At 44.1% G+C, this 26,874-nt stretch overlaps 2 protein-coding genes across 3 annotated transcripts; one reads left to right on the top strand and one right to left on the bottom strand.

The window, feature by feature from the left end:
* Nucleotides 1-147: 147 nt before the first annotated feature.
* ROMO1 (reactive oxygen species modulator 1) lies at nt 148-1,797 on the bottom strand. Its single transcript, XM_027622552.1, has 3 exons — nt 1,656-1,797; nt 1,338-1,468; nt 148-338 (listed from the first exon to the last, which is right to left on the bottom strand). The coding sequence occupies exons 2-3, from the start codon at nt 1,466-1,468 to the stop codon at nt 230-232; spliced, it is 240 nt and encodes a 79-aa protein (XP_027478353.1). The 5' UTR covers nt 1,656-1,797; the 3' UTR covers nt 148-229.
* Nucleotides 1,685-24,917, top strand: NFS1 (NFS1 cysteine desulfurase). 2 transcript variants are annotated; one of them, XM_027622550.1, is made up of 13 exons: nt 1,685-1,915; nt 2,523-2,632; nt 3,355-3,471; nt 4,994-5,077; nt 12,022-12,174; nt 15,311-15,404; nt 16,073-16,207; nt 19,508-19,665; nt 20,340-20,445; nt 20,525-20,606; nt 21,494-21,577; nt 21,977-22,066; nt 24,239-24,917. In XM_027622550.1, exons 1-13 carry the CDS (start codon nt 1,819-1,821, stop codon nt 24,300-24,302), a joined length of 1,374 nt encoding a protein of 457 aa, XP_027478351.1. In that variant the 5' UTR covers nt 1,685-1,818; the 3' UTR covers nt 24,303-24,917. The 2 variants fall into 2 exon arrangements, with proteins under 2 accessions (XP_027478351.1, XP_027478352.1); XM_027622551.1 differs by lacking the exon at nt 12,022-12,174.
* The last annotated feature ends 1,957 nt before the right edge of the window (nt 24,918-26,874 follow it).

The raw sequence follows: 26,874 nt of genomic DNA, 5'->3' as shown, positions 1-26,874 counted from the left end.
TCCAGGCATGGAAAATTTTTCTAACTTTGGATTAACAGAGACTGGACTTAAGAAACAGACCCCAAACCTACTCATTGGCCCATCTCAGCAGCTTTCTCTAAGCTGGGTATAGGCAGAAAGAAGAAAAAATGCCTTTAACACTCCCAACTACTCAAAGACTTGTTTTATTATAGTACATGAGCTGGGACTGATGGGAAGGAGTAGCTGTACTGGGCAACCACTGCCCTTATTAGCATCGGATGCCCATCCCGATGGCCATGAATGTGCCAAATGTGCCGCCACTCTGCATCATCGTTTTCCCGATGCCGCCCATCAGCTCCCGACCCCGCATTCCGATCCTAAGAGAGGAAGAAAATATGGAGCCAACTGGGAATAAAAATACAAGAAACAGCATTAACTGCCCTTTTCCAATTTGTTTTCAAAGTAAATCAAGCACTCTTGAAGTTGTGCAAGACATTATCTATTCCCACCCGAGGCAGGTAATGACTAAAAAAAAGATGCATCAGGGTCTCTAGGGGTATTCTGATGAATATCCTATGACCTGCCTTCAGCTTGTGGGAGGCAACTGATGCAAAGTATATAGAGAAACTAGTTTTTTGTTTTGCTTTTACCTCCAGGATATATATACGTACACACACACCCACAGTCTCCAATTTGTCTTTCTGATGGTTTCCTGGTTTTAAAGCAATGATTGTGGAGTCAGATCTGTGTTCGTGCCCCAGCTCTACAATTTACAGGTTGTGCTAACTAAAATGGGGATCATAACCACAGAACACATGCAGCATTTGGAACAGTGATTCACACTGGGTAAGTGCTCAGTAAATGGTAACTTACATCGTGGAAAAATGGGAATAATAATCTCTACTACATGTGAAAATGACATTTAGGATGTAGGTGTAGAGTTTATCTGCTCCGTATCTATACCTTGTTTGCAGTACAGTAAAATTGCTCAACTTTGTTTCACTATGCGCAACTGGAAAAAACAGCGACAGCAGCAACAACCATTTATTAAGCACTTAATGCCACATTCTGTCCTAAGTTTGCTCTGATTTGATCCTTACAACTCTATGAGGTAGATACTACTGACCTCTTTCTACACTTAAGGAAACCCAGACTCTAACGTGCTTAAGGTTACAGGAGTAGAGTCAAATTTTCTGACATTGTTTGAATCAGAACTCGTATTCTCAAGCGCCGAGGCAAGGTGAGTAGGAAATCAGTCCCGCTCCTTAAACGACAGCGAGGGAATTGAAGTAGGCTCTATCCAGGCTACCGGCCAAGTGGCGCGGGACGGGAAGGTCCGGTAGTCCCGCCCAGAGATCACCGCCCGCGCCCCTCACCTGAGACAGGAAAAGGTGCCGAAGAGCGCCCCGGCCGCCATGCCCACTGCGCAGCCCATCACAAAGCCCATCTTCACGCGATCGAAGCAGCTCGGCTGGGACTGTCCGTAGGGCCCCACGGCCACCGGCATCTGCGGGGTTCGAAGGTTAGGGGAGTGTGGGCCTAGCCGCCTGCCCGAGTTGGGCTGGGGCCGGAGGAGGAGGGGGGGGAGCGGATCCAAGGGTTCGGGGAAGTCCAGAGAGGAAAAGAAGCGCGTAGCCCGACTCCATCACCCTCTTAGCGTTCGGGTCCCCGCGCCGGGGCGCCCCCCACCTCACCTCGCTCGCGGCTTCGGTCGCTCAGCTCTACGTCTCACACAGAACGCGAGGCGGAGCGCGTCCGCGGTGGGAGGAATTGTTTCCGGGGCACGGAGCAGAACTTCCGGGACCGCGTAGCTGAGGACTGCCGCCGCTTCGGGCGGGGGGCTTTGCCTGCGGGACCATGCTACTGCGAACCGCTTGGAGGCGGGTGGCCGCGGCTGTGCCGGTCGCTCCGGGGCCCAAGTCCGATGCTCCCACTCGGGGGCTGCGCCTGCGCGGTACGCTCCGGGCCCTGCTCGCCGCCACCGTCCCTGCAGGCGCGGACCTTCCCCCTTGGCGTGGCGACGCACCTGAGTATTAACGGAGCCTCCCTCTTCCGCCCATTACCCAGACCCCCTGACCCTGCCTTCTGGCTGCACCCCTCAGACTTCCCCAGGCTTGCCCTCAGACCCATTGACTCCGCCGCGTCGCCCTTCAGATCCTGCCCCACAGGCCCTCGGATCCTTGGAAGCTCGGTCGGCCTTCAGACCTCTCCTGGCCAACTTTAAGAGATGCTAGTCATCCAGCCAGTAATCTTTGAGGGAGATCTTACCTACTCTGTCTCCTCAGTCCTTGTAAATGGCTTTGCCCTTTCGGATCCCTCCCAGCTCCCAACGAAGCAATTCGAATATTGTCCCAACATCCCCCTCCAAGATCATGCATGGTCTGTCTCCCTTTCTTTTACAGTTTAAGTTCTGTGATGTTTTTTCTTTTCCATTGAGCTTCAACCCCAGCATCCTTTCCGCTCATCTCACCTCCATCCAGCTTTCACCTTCTGTCTTGGATACCCTGTGTCCATAGGTTTTCTCACGCTTGGCCACTTCATACCTTTTTTTTTTTTGTCAGTTGTAGACCATTCTCCTCAGTCGGCTGTTCCCTCAGATACAGCCACTGCCCCACAGGCGGAGTCAATGCTGCGACCTCTGTATATGGATGTGCAAGCTACAACTCCTTTGGTAAGGATAGAGGGACAGCTTTCCCCAATGCTATTTATAACAGTTATATTGCAGAACTGACAATGCACAGAAATGACTGGATCCTGCAGAAGTGAGAGCCGTTTCGAAGTGTGTTGGGAAAAGCAATGAGCCAGAAGTCAGGAGGTTTAAGTTGTAATAAACTAGAAATGGCTCTACTACTTACTAGCTATTGACCTTGGTCAAATCACTTCAGTGTAGGCACTATAGTAGGAATAAAAGCATAGGCTCTGGAATTAGCTGGATTGCTACTTACTATGTGAATTTGGGTAAGTATTAAATAGATTAAAAGACATAAAGCAGCCCTTTAAACAGAACTTGGCACATGATAAGCACTTCAGTATTAGTGGAAGATTTCATCAACATGTGGACTCTTGTCATATCCTGGCCCTTATAGATCCCATCACCTGGTAGGAATGGAAACACATGCAGAAACAGCTGTCAGGACAAGGCAAAGTTTGTAGATTACCTGAGGAGATGGTAGAATAATCATCTGGTAGAATGATTAAAGGTGGGTTGAGAGTGGGAGTATATTAGGCTGATATTTGTTTAGTACCTGAGGGGATGGAAGAATGTTTGAAGCTCAATCTAGGCAGTGTCTGAATGGTTGGGAGTGTGTTAAGGCAGGTTGGGCAGGTCTGAGGGGATGGAGTGGGGCCTGAGTGATCTATGGACTCGAGACTGATCTATTCTGTTGTGCTCAGGACCCTCGGGTGCTTGATGCCATGCTCCCTTACCTAGTCAACTACTATGGGAACCCGCACTCCCGGACACATGCTTATGGCTGGGAGAGTGAGGCAGCCATGGAACATGCTCGCCAGGTTAGTATAGAAGACTCTAGGAGGTTCTGATGTCAGAGGTTCGGTGGACTGTGGGAGGTATTTCCTTGATAGCTCTGGGTGGACGTGGAAGTGGTTTGGGGCTCTTTCAGAAAGAGATTTAGAGAGCAGGCCTTGGAGTCTCTCTGAAGGCATTTTATTAGTTTTTACATTTCCTAACTAAATGAACTTTGGAACGTTATCTAATTTCTCTAAGCCTCAATTTCTACACATTGAAAATGGAGATTCTAACAGTTCCTATTCCTTAGGGTTTTTGTGTGGATTCAGTGAGATACTGCTGATGATGTGTTTATTAACACATGCTTATACATACTAAGAGCTCCATAAGTGCTTTTTATTTTATTATTTTATTTTTTTTAAGTAGGTTTCATGCCTAGCGTGGAGCCCAATGTAGGGCTTGAACTCATGATCCTGAGATCAAGACGTGAACTGAGTGAGATCAAGACTCAGTTGCTTAATTGACTAAGCCACCCAGGCGCCCCTCAATAAGTGCTTTCTAAAAAGCCAGTATTGTGGGGCGCCTGGGTGGCTCAGTCGGTTGAACATCAGATTCATGATTTCGACTCCGGTCAGGATCTCAGGGTTGTGAGATGGAGCCCTATGTTGGGCTCCACACAGTCATGCTCAGTGGGGAGTCTGCTTGAGATTCTCTCTCCCTCTCCCTCTGCCCCTCCCCTCTGCTCACACTCATTCACTTGCGAGCACTCCCTCTCTCTCAAATAAATAAATACGTCTTAAATAAATAAATAAATAAATAAATAAATAGCCAATATTGGGGCACCAGTACTGGGGCACTGGCTCAGTCAGTAGAGCATGTGATTCTCGATCTCTGGGTTGTGAGTTTGAGCCCTGTGCTGGGTGTAGAGATTACTTAAAAATAAAATCTTCGGGGAGCCTGGGTGGCTCAGTCAGTTAAGCTTCTGCCTTCTGCTCAGGTCATGATCCCAGGGTCCTACTTTTTTTTTTAGATTTTATTTATTTATTTGACAGAGAGAGACACAGCGAGAGAGGGAACACAAGCAGGGGGAATGGGAGAGGGAGAAGCAGGCTTCTCGTACAGCAGAGAGCCTGATTTGGGGCTCGATCCCAGGACCCTGGGATCATGACCCGAGCCGAAGGCAGACGCCCAACGACTGAGCCACCCAGGTGCCCCTCCGGGGTCCTACTTAGTGGGGAGTCTGCTTCTCCTTCTCCCTCTGCCCCTGTTCCTGCTCATGTTCTCTCTCTCAAATAAAATCTGTAAAAATAAATAAATAAAATCTTTAAATAAATAACCATAACCATTATTGTTATTATTTTGTATTAGGCAGGGAAAGAGCCTCAGATCTGGGATGGAACTGAATCTACCCATTGTCTGACCCTAGTGGGTGCAGAGCTTCTTCCTGGGCGGTTGATAGGGTGCAGTGGAGCTTTTTTTGAACCAGAGCTCCTGTCCCAGCTGTGTCTGCAGTTGCATTCCTGCCTGGGGAACTGATGTCATTTATCTCTGTTTCTTGGTTTGCAGCAAGTAGCATCTCTGATTGGGGCTGATCCTCGTGAGATCATTTTCACTAGTGGCGCTACTGAATCTAACAACATAGCAATTAAGGTAAGAAAACCAGAGGGCATATCTGGGCTTTCCTGACTTGGGAGATGGTGTCCCTCCATCATTTGGGCTCATAAATGTATTTCCCAGCTACCCACCCCTACCCTATTTTGAAAAAAGACACAGGCAAACATACGCTTTTTCTAATTTGTTGCTTCCTTCAACCCTCTGTGATCTACTCCATCTTAAATCTTTGTTCCTGTTGAACTAAGTTTAGTGAGGTAGTCGGACATGAAAGGAGGTGGCTCTTTAACCATTAACCACTGGTGTTATGGGTGGCAGCTACTTCAGGGAGTGGATAATGGTGAATCAACCCTTTTCCTCATCCTTTTTTTCTTTTAAGATTTTATTTATTTATTTATTTATCCATTTATTTATTTATTTATTTTAAAAGATTTTATTTATTCAGGGGTGCCTGGGTGGCTCAGTTGTTAACTGTCTGCCTTCAGCTCAGGTCATGAGCCCAGGGTCCTGGGATCGAGCCCTGCATCAGGCTCCCTGCTCGGTGGGAAGCCTGCTTCTCCCTCTCCCACTCCCCCTGCTTGTGTTCCCTCTCTTGCTGTGTCTCTCTCTGTCAAATAAATAAATAAAATCTTTAAAAAAAAAAAAAAGATGTTATTTATTCATTTGAGACACAGATACAGAGAGAGAGAGAGAGAGAGTATGAGCAGGGGAAGAGGCAGAGGGAGAGGGAAAAGCAGGCTCCCCGCTGAGCCAGGAGCCCAATGTGGGGCTCGATATCAGGACCCTGGGATCAAGACCAGATGCTTAACCGTCTGAGCCACCCAGACGCCCCTAAGGTTTTATTTTTTTTAAGTAATTTTTATATGCAATGTGGATCTCCCACTCACAACCCCCAGATCAAGAGTCACACGCTCTACCGACTGAGCCAGCCAGGTGCCCCTTCACTAACCTTTTGATCTAATCACAGTGAAGTCCAAAATCCATTTGCAACTGGGCATGCTTCTCTGCTTCTGGTTACCAGCTTTACCCTTATATGTGTGGTTTCAGGGCTGCCCTCTTCCCACCTTCCCTTTTCTTCTGATGAGATGTATTTGCAGCAAGTTTTTCCTGTTTCTTTTTTTTAAAGGTTTATTTAAAAAAGGGGGGGTGCACCTGGGTGGCTCAGTTAGTTAAGCGACTGCCTTCAGCTCAGGTTATGATCCCGGGGTCCTGGGATCAAGCCCCACGTTGGGCTCCCTGCTTGGCGGGAAGCCTGCTTCTCCCTCTCCCACTCCTCCTGCTTGTGTTCCCTTTCTCGCTGTCTGTCTCTCTCTCTCTCTGTCAATTAAATAAATAAATAAAATCTTAAAAAAAAAAAGATTTATTTATTTTAGAAGGGGGAGGGGCAGAGGGAGAGAAAGTCCCAAGTTGACTCCATGCTGAGCACAGAGCCCAGCATGGGGCTCAATCCCGTGATTCAGAGATCATGACCTGAGCTGAAACCAAGAGTCCAACATTTAACTGACTGTGCCACCCGGGCACCCCTTTTTAAAAATTTTTAATTTGTGAAAGATTTTGTGTGTGTGTGTGTGTGTGTATATATATATATATATATATATTTTTTTTTTTTTTCTTTTTGAGCGAGCACGCACAAATGGGAGGTGGTAAGGAAGGGCAGTAGAAGAGGAGAGAGAGACTCTCAAGCAGGCTCTGTGCCCAGCCTGAAACCCAGTGCAGGGTTTAATCTCATGACCCTGAAATCGTGACCTGAGCCAAAATCAAGAGTTGGATGCTTAACCAAGGGGTGCCTGGGTGGCTCAGTCAGTTAAATGGCCGATTCTTGATTTCGGCTCAGGTCATGATCTCTGGGTCCTGGGATTGAATCCCATGTTGGGCTCCCCACTCAGCAGGGGTCTGCTTGAGGATTCTCTCTCTCTCCCTCTGCCCCTCTCTGCACTTGCTTGTGCTCTCTCTCTAAAATAAATTAATAAATCTTAAAAAAAAAAAGAGTTGGATGCTTAATCGACTGAGCCACCAAGGCGCCCCAGGATTTTATATTTTCAAGTAATCTCTACACCCAGTTTAGGGCTTGAATTTATTTATTTATTTATTTTTAAAGATTTTATTTATTTATTTGAGAGAGAGAGAATGAGAGAGAGCACGAGAGGGAAGAGGGTCAGAGGGAGAAGCAGATTCCCCGCTGAGCAGGGAGCCCGATGCGGGACTCGATCCCGGGACTCCAGGATCATGACCTGAGCCGAAGGCAGTCGCCTAACCGACTGAGCCACCCAGGCGCCCTAAGGCTTGAATTTATAACCCCAAGACCAAAAGTTGCGTGCTCTATGACTGAGCCAGCCAAGTGCCCTTCCTGTTTCTTTAGATGTTCCCATTTTGAGGTATTGGTTGCTGTGCTTCTGCAGGCCTTCACTGCATTGTGGTGTCTCTCCTGATTGGATGGGGGCCCCCAAAATGTGGGGTGAACCGATTGGGTTGAAGTCGGTGGTGCGGGTGGTGAAAGGTTGCACCTGAGGCAGAACAAAGGCGATAGAAGTTTATTGAATACCCAGCAGGGGAGTGGTGGGCAGGACAGCAAAGGAGAGATGGTCTGCAAGAAGGCAGTGGGTGGGGGCTACTTTTTGAAGGGGAGGTGAGGAGATATGGGGATAGATGGAATTTCCCCCTTTTTTGGCAACTGGGCCTGGTTGTGAGTAGCTTATTGTTTAGTTAGGGCCTCTGGATATTTTGAGGTGGGTCTCCTGATGTCTGTTTTCAGCAAGGGAGTCACTGTGGGCCCTTTTACCTTGATCAGGTCTCCATTGCTCAAGCCTGTTGTCTAAAAGCAACCTCTACATTCATCATCCATTCTGAGATCAGTCACTCTATCTTTGGGTCTTTGGTGCTAACAAAAGTAAAATTCCACTCTCAGTAGTCATGCTGGTGTTTTTCATGCAATTTAATCACATTGGATTGGGCCTGGTTTTCAGGACCACTTGTGTAAATACCAAGGCTCTGAGAAAGTGTGTACTGCTCTAGGTTCAACTGTCTCCACCTCCTCTCACCTTTGTCTCTCAACTGTGCTGCCAGTATTGTTTCTTCTGAGCTTAGACTGTGTGTAGGGGGCCTGGGAGGAGGTCCAGAGTTGTCAGCACCCTGCCTGATTCTGTTAGCCAGAAGGTGTCCTTCCTTTGGAATGCAGAAACCACAGAACCAGGGTGGAGATCCCTCCAAAAATGGGGATGATTTCTGGAATGGGGAGCGTTTTTAAAACTGAAAATCTCTACTGTCCCCAAACCTAGAGGCCAGGGATTGCTAAGAATAGTTGTATCAGTTTTCCCCTTAGTCTCCTGAATGGGTAAATCTGTTGTTACAGGATTCAACACTGTGGGTAACTGAGATAGGAGAGAATAGAAAGGGGTGGGGAACTTTTCTTTTTTTAAGTGAAGTGAAAGTTTATTAAGTGAAGGTGAGAACAGAAAGGAAAGAAAAAAAGCTCTCTAGAGTGAGAGGGGTCCTGAATGGGTTGCCCAGGGGTGGGGAACTTTTAAATGTTTTCCTTTTTATGTTCCTTATACTCAAGAACATACAGTTTTTATATAGTTATAGTTTTGGCCTAATTCATTTTACATTCTGCTTTTTTATTTTTATTTTTTAAATTTTTTAAAAAGATTTTATTTAGGGCACCTGGGTGGCTCAGTCGTTAAGCATCTGTCTTTGGCTCAGGTCATCATCCTGGGGGTCTGCTTCTCCCTCTTCCTCTGCCTGCTCCTCTCCCTACTTGTGCTCTCTCTCTCACTCTGCCAAATAAATAAATAAAATCTTAAAGAAAGAAAAAAGATTTTATTTTTTTACTTGAGAGAGAGCAAGCGCAAGTGGGAGGTAGAGAGAGAGGGAGAAGCAAACTCCCTGCTGAACAGTGAACCCGATGCAGGGCTCAATCCCAGGACCCCAGGACCATGACTCGAGCTTAACCGACTGAGCCACCCAGGCACCTCTATATTCTGCCTTTTTTTTTTAAGATTTTATTTATTTATTTATTCGAGAGAGAATGAGCAGTGGGGAGGGGCAGAGGGGGAGAGAGAGAGAGAAGCAGACTCCCTGCCAAGCAGGAAGCCTGTTGCAAGGCTTGATCCCAGGACCTGGAGATCATGACCTGAGCCAAAGGCAGATGCTTAACTGTCTGAGCCACCCAGGTACCCCTATATTCTGCTTTTTAAAATATTTTATTTATTTGAGAGAGAGAGTGTGATGGCAGGGAGGGTGCAGGCAGGGAGCAGAGGGGGAGGGAGAGTGAGGGGAAAGAATCTTCAGCAAATTCCACACTGAGCATGGGGAGCCCAGCGAGGGGCTGGATCCCAGGACCCTGAGATCATGACCTGAGCCAAAACCAAGAGTTAGACACTTAACTGACTGAGCCATCCAGGCACCCCTATATTCTGCTTTTAAAGTAGTATTCTATTATAAGCTTGTGGGGGAAATGGGGTTGCATGGTTTTTGTTTTGTTTGTTTTAAGTAGGCTCCACACTGGGTGTGGAGGCCAATGTGCAGCTTGAACTCACGACCCTGAGATTGAGACCTGAGCTGAGATCAGGAGTTGGAGGTTTCTTTTTTTATTATTTATTTTTTTTTGAAAGATTTTATTTATTTATTTGACAGAGAGAGAGACAGACAGCGAGAGAGGGAACACAAGCAGGCGGGTGGGAGAGGGAGAAGCAGGCTTCCCGCTGAGCAGAAAGCCCGATGTGGGGCTCAATCACAGGACCCTGGGATAATCACCCTAACTGAAGGCAGACGCTTAACGACTAAGCCACCCAGGCGCCCCAAGAGTTGGAGGTTTAACTGACTGAGCCACCAGGTGCCCCACCGCATTTTATTTCTTTTTATTTTTTTCCTTTAAAAAATTTTTTTTAAAGATTTTATTTATTTATTTGAGAGAGAGAGAGAGAGCACAAGTAGAGAGGAGGGGCAGAGGGAAAGGGAGAAGCCAACTCCCTGCTGAGCAGGGAGACCCACATGGGGCTCGATCCCAGGACTCTGAGATCATGACCTGAGCTGATGTCAGATGCTTAACTCACTGAGTCACCCAGGCATCCGTCAAACTTAATAATTTTTATTTTTATTTTTTATTATTTTTTTAAGGATTTTTTATTTATTCATTTGAGACACAGAAAGAGAGAGAGAGAGCATGAGCAGGGAGGGAGGCAGAGGGAGAGGGAGAAGCAGGCTTCCCGCTGAGCCAGGAGCCTGATATGGGGATTGATCCCAGAATCCTGGGATCATGGCCTGAGCCAAAGGCAGATGGTTAACCATCTGAGCCACCCAGATGCCCCAAACTTTATAATTTTTAATATAACTACCTTCTTTTTCATGGAGTTGTGTTATCATACTTTACTATTCATTTCTCTGTTGTTGGATGTGTTTAATCTTTCCTTTTTTAAAAACTTTAAATTCAATTAGCAATAATCTTTCCATTTTTTTTTAAAGATTGTAAATACAGCAAAAACATATTCCATCTCTATAGCTTGACCTGTCTTTTGAAATATTTCCCTAAGGGCGCCTGGGTGGCTCAGTCGTTAAGCGTCTGCCTTCGGCTCAGGTCATGATCCCAGGGTCCTGGGATCGAGTCCCACATCGGGCTCCTTGCTCCGCAGGAAGCCTGCTTCTCCCTCTCCCACTCCCCCTGCTTGTGTTCCTGCTCTCGCTGTCTCTCTCTCTCTATCAAATAAATAAATAAAATCTTTAAAAAAAAAAAAAAAAAAAAAGAAATATTTCCCTAAGGTAAATCCTAAAATGAGGAATCACAGTTAAAGACTGTGAATACAGCTTTTAAGACATCTTTCTAAATGATTTTCTGAAGAGATGATAGATAGCAAGATTCCTTGCTGATACTTCCATCAGCAAGGAATGAGTGAGTGAGTTTTCCTTCTACACTGGCAGCTTTGGGTATCAGTGTCACCATATCTGCATGTTTTACTATTAAGTGGAAATAAAGAGAGAAGCTTTTTCCTGGGATGCAAGGATAGGCATGTTCCCTATTTTCTACCTGTGGTATCATAAAAATATATTTTCTTATATAAAATATTCCTGGCACAGAGCCTCAAAAATCCTTGGATTTCCTGAATAATAGAAGTGTCTTTTGTTATTCATAACAAACCCCTTTGGACCTTCTGAATTTATGGTATTGAAGTGACTCATGTGGACTCTTGGTTGCAAGGGATTGGCTGGCTGCTCCAGAAGAACAAAGCTTATGATTAGAGGGTTGGAACTTTCAGCCCTACTTCCCTCAGTGCAGGAGAGGGGAACTAGAGATTGAGCTCAGTCCTCTGGCCAGTGATTCAATCAGTCATGCCTTGGTAATGAAACCCCCATAAAAACTCCAGACAGTAAGGCTCAGAGGATCTTCCAGGTTGGTGAACTCATGGATGCTCTGGGCAGGTGGCATGCCTAGATTCACAGAGACAGGGCATGGAAACTTTGTGCCCATCCCCTCCTCAGGCCTCGCCCTATGCATCTCTTCCATTTGACTGTTCCAGAATTGTATGCTTTATAATAATAGTAATAGCGTAGTGTTTTCAGCGAGTTCTGAGAGTCATTTGGGTGAATTATTGAACCTTAGGGGTTATTGTATCCTTTATAATAATAGTAATAGTGTAGTGTTTTCAGCGAGTTCTGAGAGTCATTTGGGTGAATTATTGAACCTTAGGGGGCTGTGGGAAGTCCAGAATTTGTAGCCAGCTGGGCGAAAGTACTGGAGGCTGGCTTGTGACACCTGGGCCTTGTGGCTGACATCTGAAGTGGGGTTAGTCTTGTGGGACTGAGCCCCTTAATCTGCAGGATTTGACTAACTCAAAGTAGTTAGTGTCAGAATTGTTGATTGTAGTACATTGGTGTCACAGAATTGATGTTGGAACATACAGCTCTTTCCCACTTTTTCTTTCAAGTGGGATTGAAGTCCTTGCTGTTTCTCTGAGTATACCTTCCTTCCTTCCACCACCACCAATTTTTAGGGGGTGGCCAGGTTCTATAGGTCACGGAAAAAGCACTTGATCACCACTCAGACAGAGCACAAATGTGTTTTGGATTCCTGCCGTTCACTGGAAGCTGAGGGCTTTCAGGTCACATACCTCCCGGTGAAGAAGAGTGGGATCATCGACCTGAAGGTAGGAGTGGCTACTGGTAGGAGGGGCAAAATAGGAGGGGCTTGACTTCAGCCTGTAAATCTGTCTTCAGCCTCAGCTGGAGCTTGAAGGACTAGATCTAATGGTGAGGGGGAGCTTAGAGAAATAGGCCTGGGAGAGAAGCTGAGCATATATTCCCCCTGAGTGTGCACTATCTTCTTTTTCTCTGGAGGAGTTTTTCTCAGCTTTGTCAGTGCTTCCTGGTTTGTCTGAGGGCCACTGGGTGTGTGTGCAGGATGCTAGGGATTCAACACTCACCATGGAGAAGCTCTGGCCTCCTTCTCCCCTGTACTGATGTTTCTCATCCCTCTAAAGAGAGGTGTAGTTTTTGTGAAGAATATTTCCCTTTGTGGCCCATATCCTTATCTGTACATTTTGGGTAGGGAGTTCATGCATCTTGTTCACCAGATTTTGGATACCAGCATCCCTAGTCAAATCCTAAGATACAGTTTGTGGACAGAGCCATGTTACATGCAAGTAGAGATCATTTTACTTCATTTCCACCCTGGATGCCTTTATTTATTTATTTTTTTCTTGCCCAGTTGCCTGGCAGGAGCTTCTAGTACAAAGTTGAATAGAAGTGGTAAGAACAGACCCTCATTTTGTTCCTGATCTTGGGTGAAAGATTTCCCCATTATGTATGATGTTAACTGGATTTTTCATAGCCATTCTTGCATAAATGTCCTTTATTAGATTGAAGAAGTTCTCCTCTAAGTCTGTTGATTTTTGTTGTTGTTATCATGAATGCATTTTGGTTTTATCATTTGGTTTTTTATGTTTATTGAGGTAGTCATGGGGTTTTGTTCTCTATTAATATGGTGTATACATTGATTGATAGCTTGCTGGATTTGGTTTGCTAGTGTTTTTTTGTTTTGTTTGTTTTTTAAAGATTTTATTTATTTAAGAGAGACAGGGAGAGCAAGGGCAGGTGGGAGAGGGAGAAGCAAGCTCCACGTTGAGCAGGGAGCCCAGTGCGGGGCTCAAACCCAGGACCCTGGGATCATGACCTGAGCCGAAGGCAGACACTTAAATGACTGAGCCACCCAGGTGCCCCAGTTTGCTATTGTTTTGTTAAGGATTTTTGTTTCTATAGTCCTCAGGGATCCTGATTTGTAGTTTTCTTGTGATATCTTTGTCTGGTTTTGATACTCAGGTAATACTGGTCTCAGAATAGACATGGTGGTTGTCACCTAGTGTTCCAATATTGTTGACCACTCTGCCCCTTCATAAAACCCTCCCCTTCAGCCACACTGCCTTCACATCTCCCTGATCGGTCCTGGCCAATCCTGTTGCGGGCCTGTTCTCTCATAGCCCCGTACCCTTGGTATCTTCTCCTTTTCTTTGCACTTTCCTTAATTCTCTCCCTCTTTTAACCACTTAGCTCAAGTTCAGCTCTTTGCTGAAATTATTTTGGCTGCCCCAACCCCTATTAATATCTTTTTTCTCTAAATTCCTTAAATTCCTATTGTTTTCTACTACTGTGCTCTGTTGTATGTTTATGTCTATCTCTCCACTAGGTTAAGTCTTTTGAATACTAGGAGCATGTATTTTCTGGCTTTTTATTTCTCATAATACTTAACGTGCTTTTTTTTCGCCTTATAGTATTTATTATTCCATAGAGCTTGGCACTAGGGATAGCGGGATGAACAAGACAAGCTTAGTCCCTGCCTTCAGGGAGCTTACATTCTAATAAAGGGGACAGTTAACATATAAACAAACATATAAATGAAGTAGTTACAAACTGGGATAAATGCTATGAAGGAAGCAAACAAGAAGCTGAGAGAAATATGACATTGAGCCCCTCTAATAGACCAGTGTCCGGGAAAGCAAGATATTGGGAGGCTGATTAATAATTCCATTATGAGAAACATTTTCGTCCAGTGAGGTCCCTACCTCAGTGTTGTCACCAATAACCTTGTTTTTTGCTACTTACTTTGTTGTTTGCAGCTTACTCTGACAACCTTAGGAAAGGTTCTCTCTCTTTTTTTTATTAAACTTTTAATTTTTAAGTAATTGTAGATTCACATGTGGTTGTGAGAAATAGTACAGAGAGATCTCATGTACCTTTTACCCATTGTCCCTCATGGTGGTAGTATCTTGAAAAAGTATAGTACAATAGCACAACCAGGGTACTGACATTGACACAGTCTGCCAATCTTATTCTCATTTCCCCAGTTTTACCTCTACTCACTCATCACATGTAGGTTTGTGTAACTACCACCACCATCAAATTAGTTTTATCACCACTGTGATGCTTCATGTTGTTCTTTTAAAACCACTAATTTGGGGGTGCCTGGGTTGCTCAGTCAGTTAAGTGTCTGCCTTTGGCTCAGATCATGATCCCAGGGTCCTGGAATTGAGCCCTGCATTGGGCTCCCTGCTCAGTGGGAAGCCTGCTTCTCCCTCTCCCACTCCCCCTGCTTGTGTTCCCTCTCTCGCTGTGTCTCTCTCTATCAAAAAATAAATAAATAAAATCTTTAAAAAAAAAAAAACCACTAATTTGAACTCCATTTCTTTAATTTTGTCATTTCAATAATGTTATATAAATGGAATCATAAAGTATGTAACCTTTAGGGACTAGCTTTTTCATTTAACGTAAGTCTTTGGCAAGTCATTTAGGTTGTTAACATGTCTCAGTAGTTTGTTCTTTATGTTGCTGAGTCCTAGTCCGTGTGGTGGTTCAACAGTTTAACCATTCCCCTGTTGAACGACCTCTGGGTTGGTTCTAGGTTTTGGCTGTTCTGACAAAAGCTGCTATCAACATTTATGTATAAGTTTTTTGTGTGAATCTGTTTTCATTTCCCTGAGATAAATGCCCAACAGTGCAATTACTGGGCCATATGGTAATTTCATGTTTAGTTTAGTAAGAGACAAAAACTATCAAACTGTTTTCCAGCGTGGCTATGCCATTTTACGTTCCTACTAGTAGTAATAACCAAGTGTGTGAATGATGCGGTTTCTCTGAATCCTTGCCAGTATGTGTTGTCACTATTTTTATTTTAACCATACTGATAAGTGGGTGGTGAAAGGCCCCTTTCCAAGACTAAGCTTGCCTACATTCTGAGTTAGGGAGGACTTTGTTGGTACTATATAGTCTCCTTGCTCCTGATACTCTTAGGAACTAGAGGCTGCCATCCAGCCAGATACCAGCCTGGTCTCAGTCATGACTGTGAACAATGAGATTGGAGTGAAGCAGCCCATTGCGGAAATAGGTGAGTACCATGGGTGGACCTTGATGCTTGCCCACCACTGGGATCCATATGAGGAGCAAGAGTGGTCTAGGAGGGAGATCAAGGGAAAGGCAGTTTTAGTTCCTTGTTCAAAGACCTATTGTGTATGGCATAGCAGTATTTGAATCCAGGTCTAGTATTCTTTCTGTTCTTTTCATTTAACTGCAATTGCTGCCCAAAACAAAACACCGCCCTTTTTTCTCTTCCTTTTTCACCTTTGTCACTTTAGTACATCTCTTTATTATGCTCACTTAGAGCCCAAGACTCACCCTGTAACTCCTAAGGCACATTAGCAAATAGCTCTGCTAATCTTTGCTTCCTTTAAATTAAGAAAGATATAAAAGTTGGTCTGATATATCGAAAGGCCTGTGTTAACAAGGTAAGAAGAGTCTTACGCATCAGAATATCAGGGATGTTTTGATTTGGTGATGTGTACTTGCCCTTACTTTTTCTAGTGAAGGAAACTAGCTGAGAATGACAGAGAGAGTGGGAGGAAGAGAGGAAGAGAGAGAGCGAGAAGTTATTTACTGTATGGCTAAAGGGTAATGCCAGATGCAGTTTTGCCTTAGAACTCAGGGTGTGTTGTTGGGTCACTGCCAGGTGACTTCCCAACATTGTGCTATGATTCTTCCCTTCTGTTGTTTCCTCAGGGCGGATTTGCAGTTCCAGAAAGGTATATTTCCATACCGATGCAGCCCAGGCTGTTGGAAAAATCCCACTTGACGTCAATGACATGAAAATTGATCTCATGAGCATCAGTGGTCATAAAATCTATGGTCCCAAAGGTACCAGCCTCTCCTAGAGTTCCTTCTCTCAGACCTCACAGTAAACTCCTTGATAGATGTTTCTTGAACTTATTTGAGACTATCGTTGCTCTCAGAGGAAGTTGTACAATCATAGTGTCTTGCAGAATGCAAGTGTCCTTTAGCAATAACCAAGAATACTTGCGTATTTGTAGACTCTTGCAGTTATATAGCAGTCCATTGTTCCATGATCTCTTTAGAAAATCCTTAGAGGGGCGCCTGGGTGGCTCATTCGTTACATGGCTGCCTTCGGCTCAGGTCATGATCCTAGCCTACTTCTTACTCTCCCACTCCCCCTGCTTGTGTTCCCTCTCTTGCTGTGTCTCTCTGTCAAATGAATAAATAAAATCTTAAAAAAATAAAGAAAATCCTTAGAAAGCAAATGAAGGTTAATTTGGTTGAGGATCAAAGGGTTTTATCATATCAAATTTAGCTAGATAAGGCCAGCTATCTTGTCTGCCCCACTATGATATTCAGAGCAATGTGCTTTGAGTCCTTCATTCCCTGTGTCTTTCTGTAGCCTAGGGGAAGATTGGGCTTTTACATCTCTTTTTTTATTTTATGGTGTTTATGCCTATATTTAATGTGTTCCTGTTAGTCTCTCAAGGATACTTATCTGTTCCCTATGGTCCTATTGGCCCAGGATTGTTTCCTAGCTAGAATTCTTTTCACTCCAATCTTGTTTTCTATTTTATGGAGGTAGCCATAAAATTCCTCTCTCTCTGAGGTGAGGGCCTGTGGGGGTTGGTAATGCTGGTACACTTTCTATATCCGTAGGGTATGTCACTGGGGTATACACCCTGAGGAGAAAGCTGATAGCTCCTGGAAATATGTAAGATGGCTTCTTCTCAAGGTTCCCAGAGGTTATCGAGTGTTTCTGTGAGCTAGTATTATAAAAAACACAATAGGCATTCTATCTTTAATCAAAATGTTGCCTTTATTGGCTTTTATTATGGGTATATGTATTTTGACAAAACCAATTGAGCAGAAGCTCTGATCAGCATTTAAATGTGTATATGTATCTCTCACTATCCAAACTCCTGCTTTCTGAAATCAGGATCTCAGTGGATTTAGATAACATGGCATCTTTCACTATCCAGATGTGGGGTCAGAGCCTGTGCTCTCTGAACTTGGGAACTGCAGAGCATCACATAGTGAGGATACTTGAATCTGATGAGGAAATGAAATATTTCTTAATTAAGTGTAGTTTGTTCTATAAATTATTTCAAAACTGGGGCCCTTTGTAATAAATTTGGGGTGTACTGCCTTAGTTTTGGTAGTTAGTACCTACAATCTCTGCCTAAGAAGTTGTTCTGCAACTTCTTAGTTGCAGATGGAAGAAGATGAACTTCACCAAGTGACCACTCTGTTTAAAACCTGTGACTCCTTCGTGACTATCTTTGCACATTCCTGGTCATATTTTGGCATGAAATTCCTATAAGTTGGTTTGCCAAGTCTTAAGTATATACATTTTTTTAAAAAAGATTTTATTGGGGCGCCTGGGTGGCTCAGTCGTTAAGCGTCTGCCTTCAGCTCAGGTCATGATCCCAGGTCCTGGGATCGAGCCCCACATCGGGCTCCCTGCTCCTTGGGAAGCTTGCTCCTCCCTCTCCCACTCCCCCTGCTTGTGTTCCCTCTTTCGCTGTGTCTCTCTCTGTCAAATAAATAAAATCTTCAAAAAAAAAAAGATTTTATTTATATTTATTTGAAAGAAAGAGAGAGAGTGAGAGACAGCGCACAAGCAGGGGGAGGAACAGAAGGAGAGGGAGAAAATCTCCAGCAGACTCCTTGCTGAATGCAGAGTCTGACATGGGGCTTAGTCCCACAACCCCGAGACCACGACCCGAGCTGAAACCAAATGTCAGACACTCATCCGACTGAGCCACTTAGGCGCCCCTTAAGTTATATACATTTTTAAGCTTTGATACACTTTGGGAGAGTGTGCTAATTTTTAATTCCACTCTCATCTTTCTGTTTTTTCCCCCAAAGATTTTTGGTTTTGTTTTGTTGTTTTTTTTAAGATTTTATTTTTATGTAATCTCTACATGCAACGTGTGGCTTGAATTTATAACCCCGAGATCAAGAGTCACATTTTCCACTGACTAAACCAGCCAGTCACCCACCCCTTTAAAAAAAAATTTATTCTGGGGCTGCCTGGGTGACTCAGTCGGTTAAGCGTCTACCATCAGCTCAGGTCATGATCTCAGGGTCCTGGGATCGAGCCCCATGTCGGGCTCCCTGCTCAGTGGGGAGTCTGCTTCTCCCTCTCCCTCTGCCTCTTCCATTTGTTCTCTCTCTCTCTCTCAAATGAATAAGTAAATCTTTAAAAAAAAATTTTATTCTGTTTAGATGAGGTAATATATTTACATGGTTCCAAATTCAAAAGCTACAAAAAAGTACAAGGCCAGAGAGTCTCTCATATCTTTCTACCATTAATGTAGTTCTCCTCTGGGGAGGCTGTTTTTTGAATATTTTTCTAGAATTATTCTATATGTTTACAAGCACATATATATTTTCCCTCCTACCCTTACGTTTTTACTAAAAAAATAGCATGGTATACTCATTGTTCTGAATCTTCCTTTCTTCACCTAATAATGCTTTTTTTTAAGGAAAGTACAAACTTTATTCAGATTTCACCCGTTTTCTAACAATGTATCTTGGAAATTTTACAGTGGCAGTACAGAAGGAGCTTCCTCTTTCTTTTATACACCAGCTTTGTGTTTCATTGTGTGGACTATATCATAATTTATTTGCCCATTCCTCTGATGATGAATATCTGAGTTTCTGATATTTTGCTTTTATGAATAATGATACATTACATGATGTCATTTCAGACATGCATAGGGAGCTAGTTTAAACCATTTGGTCATTACTCCTAGTACTTACCTTCCTGATGTTAAATTTTTTTTTTTTAAGATTTTATTTATTTATTTGACAGAGAGAGACACAGCTAGAGAGGGAACACAAGCAGGGGGAGTGGGAGAGGGAGAAGCAGGCTTCCCGCTGAGCAGGGAGCCTGATGTGAGGCTTGATCCCAGGATCCCGGGATCATGACCTGAGCAGAAGGCAGATGCTTAACAACTGAGCCACCCAGGTGCCCCAGTAATTTTTATAAATATTATGCTTTTACTGCCATTTCTCCTTTTCCTCCATTTTTTTTATTTTGAAGAATTTCAAGCTTACAGAAAAGTTGAAAGAATATTTTGACCCCTTTTGAAAGTGATACTTTGTTTCATCTGCATTTTTCTTTTTTTCTCTTTTGTAACAAACTTTGTTTCCCAGGGGTTGGTGCCATCTACATTCGCCGCCGGCCCCGTGTGCGTGTGGAGGCCCTGCAGAGTGGAGGGGGGCAGGAGCGGGGTATGCGGTCTGGGACAGTGCCCACACCCTTGGTGGTGGGGCTGGGGGCCGCATGTGAGGTGGCACAGCAAGAGATGGAGGTATGGGGAGGGCAGTTCCCTTCTGCAACTTCTTCCCCTGTTCGGGTCTCCTATTGAGGCTTCTCAGCACAACTCTGCTAGAAGAGGAGGGTTAGGAAACCCATCCTTGTCCCAGTACTGCTGGCATCTTGTTCTGTGGGAGGTGTTATGGGCTCCAAAATCCAGGTTCTTTCAGTAGTTACCGGCTCATTTATTTCTAGCTTATTCGAACCATGTGTCCAGTTATTTTTATTTTTTTTTAATTTAATTTAATTATGTTAGTCACCATACAGTACTTCATTAGTTTTTGATGAGTGTTCCATGATTCGTTGTTTGTGTGTAACACCCAGTACTCCTTGCAATACGTGCCCTCCTTAATACCCACACTGGGCTAACCCATCCCCCCACCCCCTCCAAAACCCCCAATTTGTTTCTCAGAGTCCATAGTCTCTCATGGTTTATCTCCCCCTCCAATTTCCCCCCTTCATTTTTACCATGTGTCCAGTTATTGAGCACCTTTGCATGCCAGGTACTGTGCTCAGTACTGGGCATACAGTGATCTCCATGAGTAACACAGGATGATAGGTGGGCCTGATGCACAGTCACTTCTGAGCACAGGAGTAGGGCTCCTCATCTTGTATGTTTCTGAGCTGTTAATGGTCACTGTGCTTAGTCCTCCCTTGCCTGCTTCTCAGTATGACCATAAGTGGATCTCAAAGTTAGCAGAGCGGCTGACACAGAAGATAATGAAGAGCCTTCCGGATGTGGTGATGAATGGCGACCCTGAGCACCATTACCCAGGTATGGACATGCCCTTTCTATCCCCATTCTGGAAGAGCCTAAGACTTTGAACCTCCTCTTATAGTGATTCTCTCTCCAGGCTGTATCAACCTCTCCTTTGCATATGTGGAAGGGGAGAGTCTGCTGATGGCACTCAAGGATGTCGCCTTATCCTCAGGGAGGTGAGTTGGACTGGATAGACAGGAACTATGATAGGGTTCATTAGCCTGGCCCCTAAGTGGTGTAACAGATTATTAAACTTCTTAGTGTGGAGATGACAGGCACAAGAGCTCCTGGTTAAGTGTAAAGGTCAGTTTGTAAGTGCTGATTTTTTAGTTGGCTTGGCACTGGGTGAAGTTTGCCACCTTAAGAAGGCTTCCTGGGGTAGAATTTTGTGCCTTTTGTGGCCCCAGGAGATGCGTGCATCTGTTCTAGTGTTATACTAGCTATTCTGTTGCAGACCTCCAGAATTGAAGGATGCTCCAAAGGCCATCAAAGGTTTAACTGCCATCTAGGCTGGTACTGATGGTGTGTTCAATCTTAGGGGAGTGAACACTTGGTTCTCTGCTGCTCCTGGTTGTCAGACCCAGCTCATGTGGTATCATGTTCTTTCATACTTTGGTAATGTCCTTGCCCAAGAAGGATATCCTCTGTAAAGTCCAGAGGAGGAGCTAGGTTCACATTCCAGAAAATGCAGGCAGCATTGGGCCCTTTAGCTCTCCCAGATTAGAATGTCTCTTTTATCTCCATGTAATGACTTCAGGGACCTGGGGGTGGGAGCAAGACTAGGGGTTTGTGGGGGCGCCTGGGTGGCTCAGTTGGTTAAGCGACTGCCTTTGGCTCAGGTCATAATCCTGGAGTCCCGGGATTGAGTCCTGCATTGGGCTCCCTACTCAGCAAGGAGTCTGCTTCTCCCTCTGACCCTCCTCCCTCTCATGTGCTCTGTCTCTCATTTTCTCTCTCTCAAATAAATAAATAAAATCTTAAAAAAAATAAAAAAGACTAGGGGTTTGTGACTAAAAGCAGTTGTCGATGATGAACTGAACAAGGTCCTTGTCTTTCTCCTCAGTGCCTGCACCTCTGCATCCCTGGAGCCCTCTTATGTCCTTCGAGCAATTGGCACTGATGAGGATTTAGCTCACTCTTCTATCAGGTCAGTCAGTTGAACTGCCATATTTATGAAAAGCATCCTCTTTTGTATTATTCATCTCCTGTTATAGTCTCCTCAGACTTGTTTTCCTTATCCCTTCTTGATTCTTCTTGAAAGTTTCTAGAGCAGTGGTTCTCAGACTTCATTGAGTATCACTTGGGAAGTTTGTGAAGATTTCTGAGTTCCACACTCAGAGATTCTGATTCACTAGGACTGGAGGAGGTATAGGAAACTTCTCTGGTGACGTGATTGTGGGTGATCCACAGACCCATGTTCTGAGAAACTCTGGCTATGTTCTTTCCTTGTCTTTTGTGGAATAGATCCTCATTGAGTATTTGCTGAATGAATTTACCCTGGTGCCAGAGTTCAGATGTGGAGCTCTTCTCTTGTGCCTTTTTTTAGGTTTGGCATTGGCCGTTTCACTACAGAGGAGGAAGTGGACTACACGGTAGAGAAGTGCATTCACCATGTGAAGCGTCTTCGAGAAATGAGGTATGCACTATGCACCAGAGAACCTTTGGAAGAAATTGTAGTGCTGGCTCCTCTCTATTCCTCCAGCTATGTATTCACACTGCCAGAAACCAACCTTTGAGAATACTTGGATTTTAGGATTTAAAAGTTCTACAATGTTGGGGCCCCTGGCTGGCTTAGTCGGTAGAGCATGTGATTCTTGATCTTGGGGTCGTGAGTTCAAGCCCCACATTTGGCATGGAGCTTACTTAAAAATACATACATACATACATACAAACTTATATACATAAATAAAAGTTCCACAAAGCCAGACAGTGGATCTCCTTGGCTACTTGTTTTCGGAATGGGACAAAAGTGTTTTTAAAAACTAAAGAACTATGTAAATTCAGATGTTTTTCATTATTATAGTATTAATATCAATACAAAATTAGCGATTTTTAGACTAAGTAGAGGAAAACTCTCTTTAAGATAGGGATTCTTAATTTGGGTTATGTGGCTAGACTTTAGGAGGTACAGGATAGCCCTGAAATTGTATGCTAAATATTGTGTTGTTTTGCATTTTCTTTGAAAGAAAGTTCATAGTTTTCATCAAATTCTCAAAAGGTTAAGAACTACTCTTCAGAGTGTTCTTTGTGAAGGTGCTTTATAGGCAAGGTCAAGAATGCTTTGTCAGCCAGTTGCCACCGGGGCTTCCCTTAATAGCCATACAGCTCTACTTCTTCTTGGGGACATTGAGGACTCTGGAATTTTTCAGAGTCTGGCTCCATCCTGGTTAAATTCAACTTTCAGGATTCTCTTGGTCTAGTTATTGAGAGTGAGGAAGTTCGGGTATATGCCCTTCTTCCCTTTATGAACTTTCCTAGGCCTTTCTGGGCTCTGGATTTTCCTTCCCAGGGTCTAGTTGTATTGCTTAAATATCTACAGCTTGCTTAGTTTTCTTAGGCTCAAGATTCCTCCTTGGCTTGGCTTTTTGGTACTCTTTGGCACACTCAAAGGGCATTTCTACTGACCATGCTGCAAAGCCTTATTCTTCTTATTTGTGGCTTCAGCATCTTCACCCTACTGAATTCAGCCTGGTCTCATTAGCCCTCAGCTAAAGCTTTACAGTGTGAGTCTATGACAATAAGTGACCTCTAAAGAGAAAGGACAGAAAGGAGATGGCTAATTTTAAGAGCCATGGAAAATGTCATACATAGAAAGGCATGCTGGGAATGCATGGCATAAAGGAGAGGGATAAGCAAAGAACAGAATGAAATTGGGTAGAAGAATATTAACTGGGGAAATCCAAACCAGAATCTCATATTCATAACACACTGAAGTAATATCTGGTCTGGGAATATTATCTAAGGCATTGAAGCTGAAGGGAGTCAGAGCTTAGCAGATTTACCAGCAGCAGTTCTTGTGTGAGATGGGATGCTCAGTTCTAATATCCAAAAGGTACTTTTGAATTGGAACCAGGGATGTTGGAAGCACAGTCCAACTCTGGGGAGATGAGGCTGATAGGAATTGGTTAAGGGTGCTACATACCTAGGTAATTATGGCTAAGCTCTAGACCTAACAGAGAAGTAGAGCAAAACCCAGAAAGAAGTGTGAAAAGTGGTCCACATGTGATAGGGATGAGTAGAGAGGCTGAAACTTGCTGCTTACACAGGTTCCAAGGGTCTTGGTACTACCAGGGAAACTGTGTCCATAGTCTGTCATGAATGGGATGAGAGCTCCTTGAATATGACCACAACCTGATGCCACTGGCTTGGCCCCACTGGAGCTGAGCCTGGGCTATCCAGTTATTGTTTGTTGGCAGCTGTGGAGAGGCTAAAGCTGACAAGGATTTAAAGAGAGCTGGGAGGGCGTCTGGGTGGCTCAGTTGGTTAAGCATTTGCCTTCGGCTCAGGTCACGATCCCAGGGTCCTGGGATCAAGTCCCACATCTGGCTCCCTGCTAAGTGGGAAGTCTGCTTCTCCCTCTCCCCCTCCCCCCGGCTTGTGCTCTCACTCTCTCTCTCAAATGAATAAAATCTTTAAAAAGAGAGAGAGGGCTGGGAAAGACTTGCTAATCACTATGTTGGGTCTGTCAGGGCAAGAAAGTGGAGAGACAAGAATGGATGAAGAGATTTCATGGCTCAGGGTTCAGAGACCAATGTCGGTTGTTTCCTGTCTAAGCCCTTACTCACCCAATGTCTCTTTCTTTTGGCAGCCCTCTCTGGGAGATGGTGCAGGATGGCATTGACCTCAAGAGCATCAAGTGGACCCAACACTAGAAGAGTGGGCCTCTGACTTTGTGCTGACCTCGCTTCTCCTGCCTCACCAACCCATGCACATCTGGATACCTTGTTATACCCAGTGGGTATTTCATGTTCAAACCAGAATTGGTGTAGCCCAGTTGACTTCAGCATCAGCCCACCGTCAGACTAAGATAGAAACACAAGAATACTATTTTTCCTGAGCCTCAGCTCCTTTGGTGGGGAACACTCACCATTTCTCTCCAGGAGTCCTTCTCTGGTCTTACGGTGAATGGATGTTCTTGGTGGGGAAAGCCAGAGGAACTGGAAGAAGGTTCTTTGTTCAGAGACCTCAGTGCTCTATGTGGACATTTGAATTGTTGCTTACTACTGTTCAGCAAGACTAATTCCTTCAGGAACACGCATAATCAACTACTATTTAATTTCTTTTTTGGCTCCAAAGCCCACCTCTTCATGTTGATTATAGACTGACAGCAAGTTTCTTAGAAGGCTTGTCTACTGTTCTTGTCCCCCCTTATTTTTTTTGACCTAATGGAGCTAGAAATATCTATATGACTCCACCTACTATTCTAATACTTTGTTTCTTTTTAAAAATTGTTAATTTGAAGATTAGAGAAATAAAATCACCTTCCTGTATTTAATTTGTGACTTCATGAAAGTCTCAGAGAAAATTCCAGCCTGTGGTTGGGAATCAGGAACAAACTACCACTCCACCTGATTCCCATAAATGACTTTTTAAGGAGGTGTTACATAAGCAAAAACATGATTTCCAGCCATGGAAAGAACTAGAGATGAATGAGAAATGAAAAGGAGCTGGAAGAATAAAGGGCTTGAGTTTAAAAAGGCATGATGTGTTTGAGAAACCAGTAGGCTAATATAGCTAGAGTAGTTCTTCCATTTGTGGGTCTGACACTATAGGTGAATAGTTACCAGCACTAAAAAAAGCAAGAGAAAAAAATTGAGTACATCACACATATTTTAAGTAGTTTGCTTGCTTATTTATTTATTTATTTATGAATAAGTAGGCTGTACAACAAGCGTGTAGCCCAAACCTCTGACCTTGAGATCAAGAGTCAGACGCTTAACCCACTGAGCCACCCAGGCACCCCTTATTTATTTATTTTTAAGTAATCTCTACATCCATGTGGGGTCCAACCTTCAACCCTGAGATCAAGAGTCACGTGTTCCACTGACTGAGCCAGCCAGGCGCCCCTTAAGCATTTTATTTTGATTTTATATTTGAATGTGTGTGTATACCTGGTTGCAAATGTATTATGTGAGTGATGGTCAAAAAAGTTTGAAAGCTACTAGCTAGAAGTATGGTAAATGCAGATGGATGGGGGAGGAGGTTTTTAAACAATTTTTTTAATTTGAATAATTTTAGATATAAAGTTTGCAAAGATAGTACAGAGTTAGATGTCCATCACCCAATTTCTTCTAATTTGAACATCTAATATAAAACTCCCATGGTATATTTGTCAAAACTAAGAGATTAACATCTGTACATTACTAACTTTAGATTTAATTCCGATTTCACCAGTTTTCTCACTAATGCCCCTTTTCTATTCCAGGAGCCAATCTTGGATACAACATTGCATTTAGTAGGTTTTGTTTTCAGTGCACTGTACTATACTTGCAAAGAGTATATATAACAAAGTATAGGTTCAGTTTAAAAAGGTGGCCTGGGGGGCGCCTGGGTGGCTCAGTCAGTTAAGCATCTACCTTCAGCTCAGGTCATGATCCCAGGTCCTAGGATCGAGCCCCACGTCGGGCTCCTTGCTCAGCAGGAAGCCTGCTTCTCCCTCTCCCTCTGCCTGCCACTCCCCCTGCTTGTGCTCTCTCTCTCTCTGTCAAATAAATAAAATCTTTAAAAAAAAAAGTGGCCTGGTTTTCTAATTTGCTGTTTTTGGCATACGGGGCTAGCACCAGGCAAGTCTACCACACAAGTCTTCCCCAAAACTTGTTGTTGTGGGAACTTAGTCCCTGATTTTCTTGCTCACTTGTCTCCTCACTTTCTGATTTGGAAGATAGTTTAATTTTGTTGATAGTCATCATGTTGTTCAAAACCCGGCTCTGTGCTCCAGAGCTGAAATAGAACGCAAAGGTAGAGGTTTGGGCTTAAGAGGAAAGACAGTTTTATTACTTCCAGGCAAAAGAGGCTGCAGCAAGCTAATGCCTTCAAAACTGCAGCCTTGCTCTGTGTAAAAGGCTGAGGGGTTTATAGGAAAATACAGGGTCTGGGCGGTTTGGATAGAAATCTGATAGTACTGCCAGCCCTATTGGTTATGTCTTCAGAATGGTTTCATGACTAATGCTGGCAATGGCCATCTGAGTCTCATTCCTAAGTATACTTTGAGGTAAGCAAGATGTCAACATTGATGTGCAGTTCCTGGAACAAAGGATTCTACAGAAAAACAAGTGAAGGGAAGAGAGAAGCTCTAAGAATGAGGAAGAGTGGGGGGGATAATTGTTCAGTTTAAAGTCAGTCTTGGGGTGCCTGGGTGGCTCAGTCGTTAAACGTCTGCCTTTGGCTCAGGTCATGATCCCAGGGTCCTGGGATCGAGCCCCGCATGGGGCTCCCCGCTCCCTG

Source organism: Zalophus californianus, chromosome 8 (assembly GCF_009762305.2).
Source record: "Zalophus californianus isolate mZalCal1 chromosome 8, mZalCal1.pri.v2, whole genome shotgun sequence".
NCBI lineage: Eukaryota > Metazoa > Chordata > Mammalia > Carnivora > Otariidae > Zalophus > Zalophus californianus.
The sequence above is the reverse complement of the archived record's forward strand: the minus strand, read 5'-3'. Positions and strand labels throughout refer to the sequence as shown.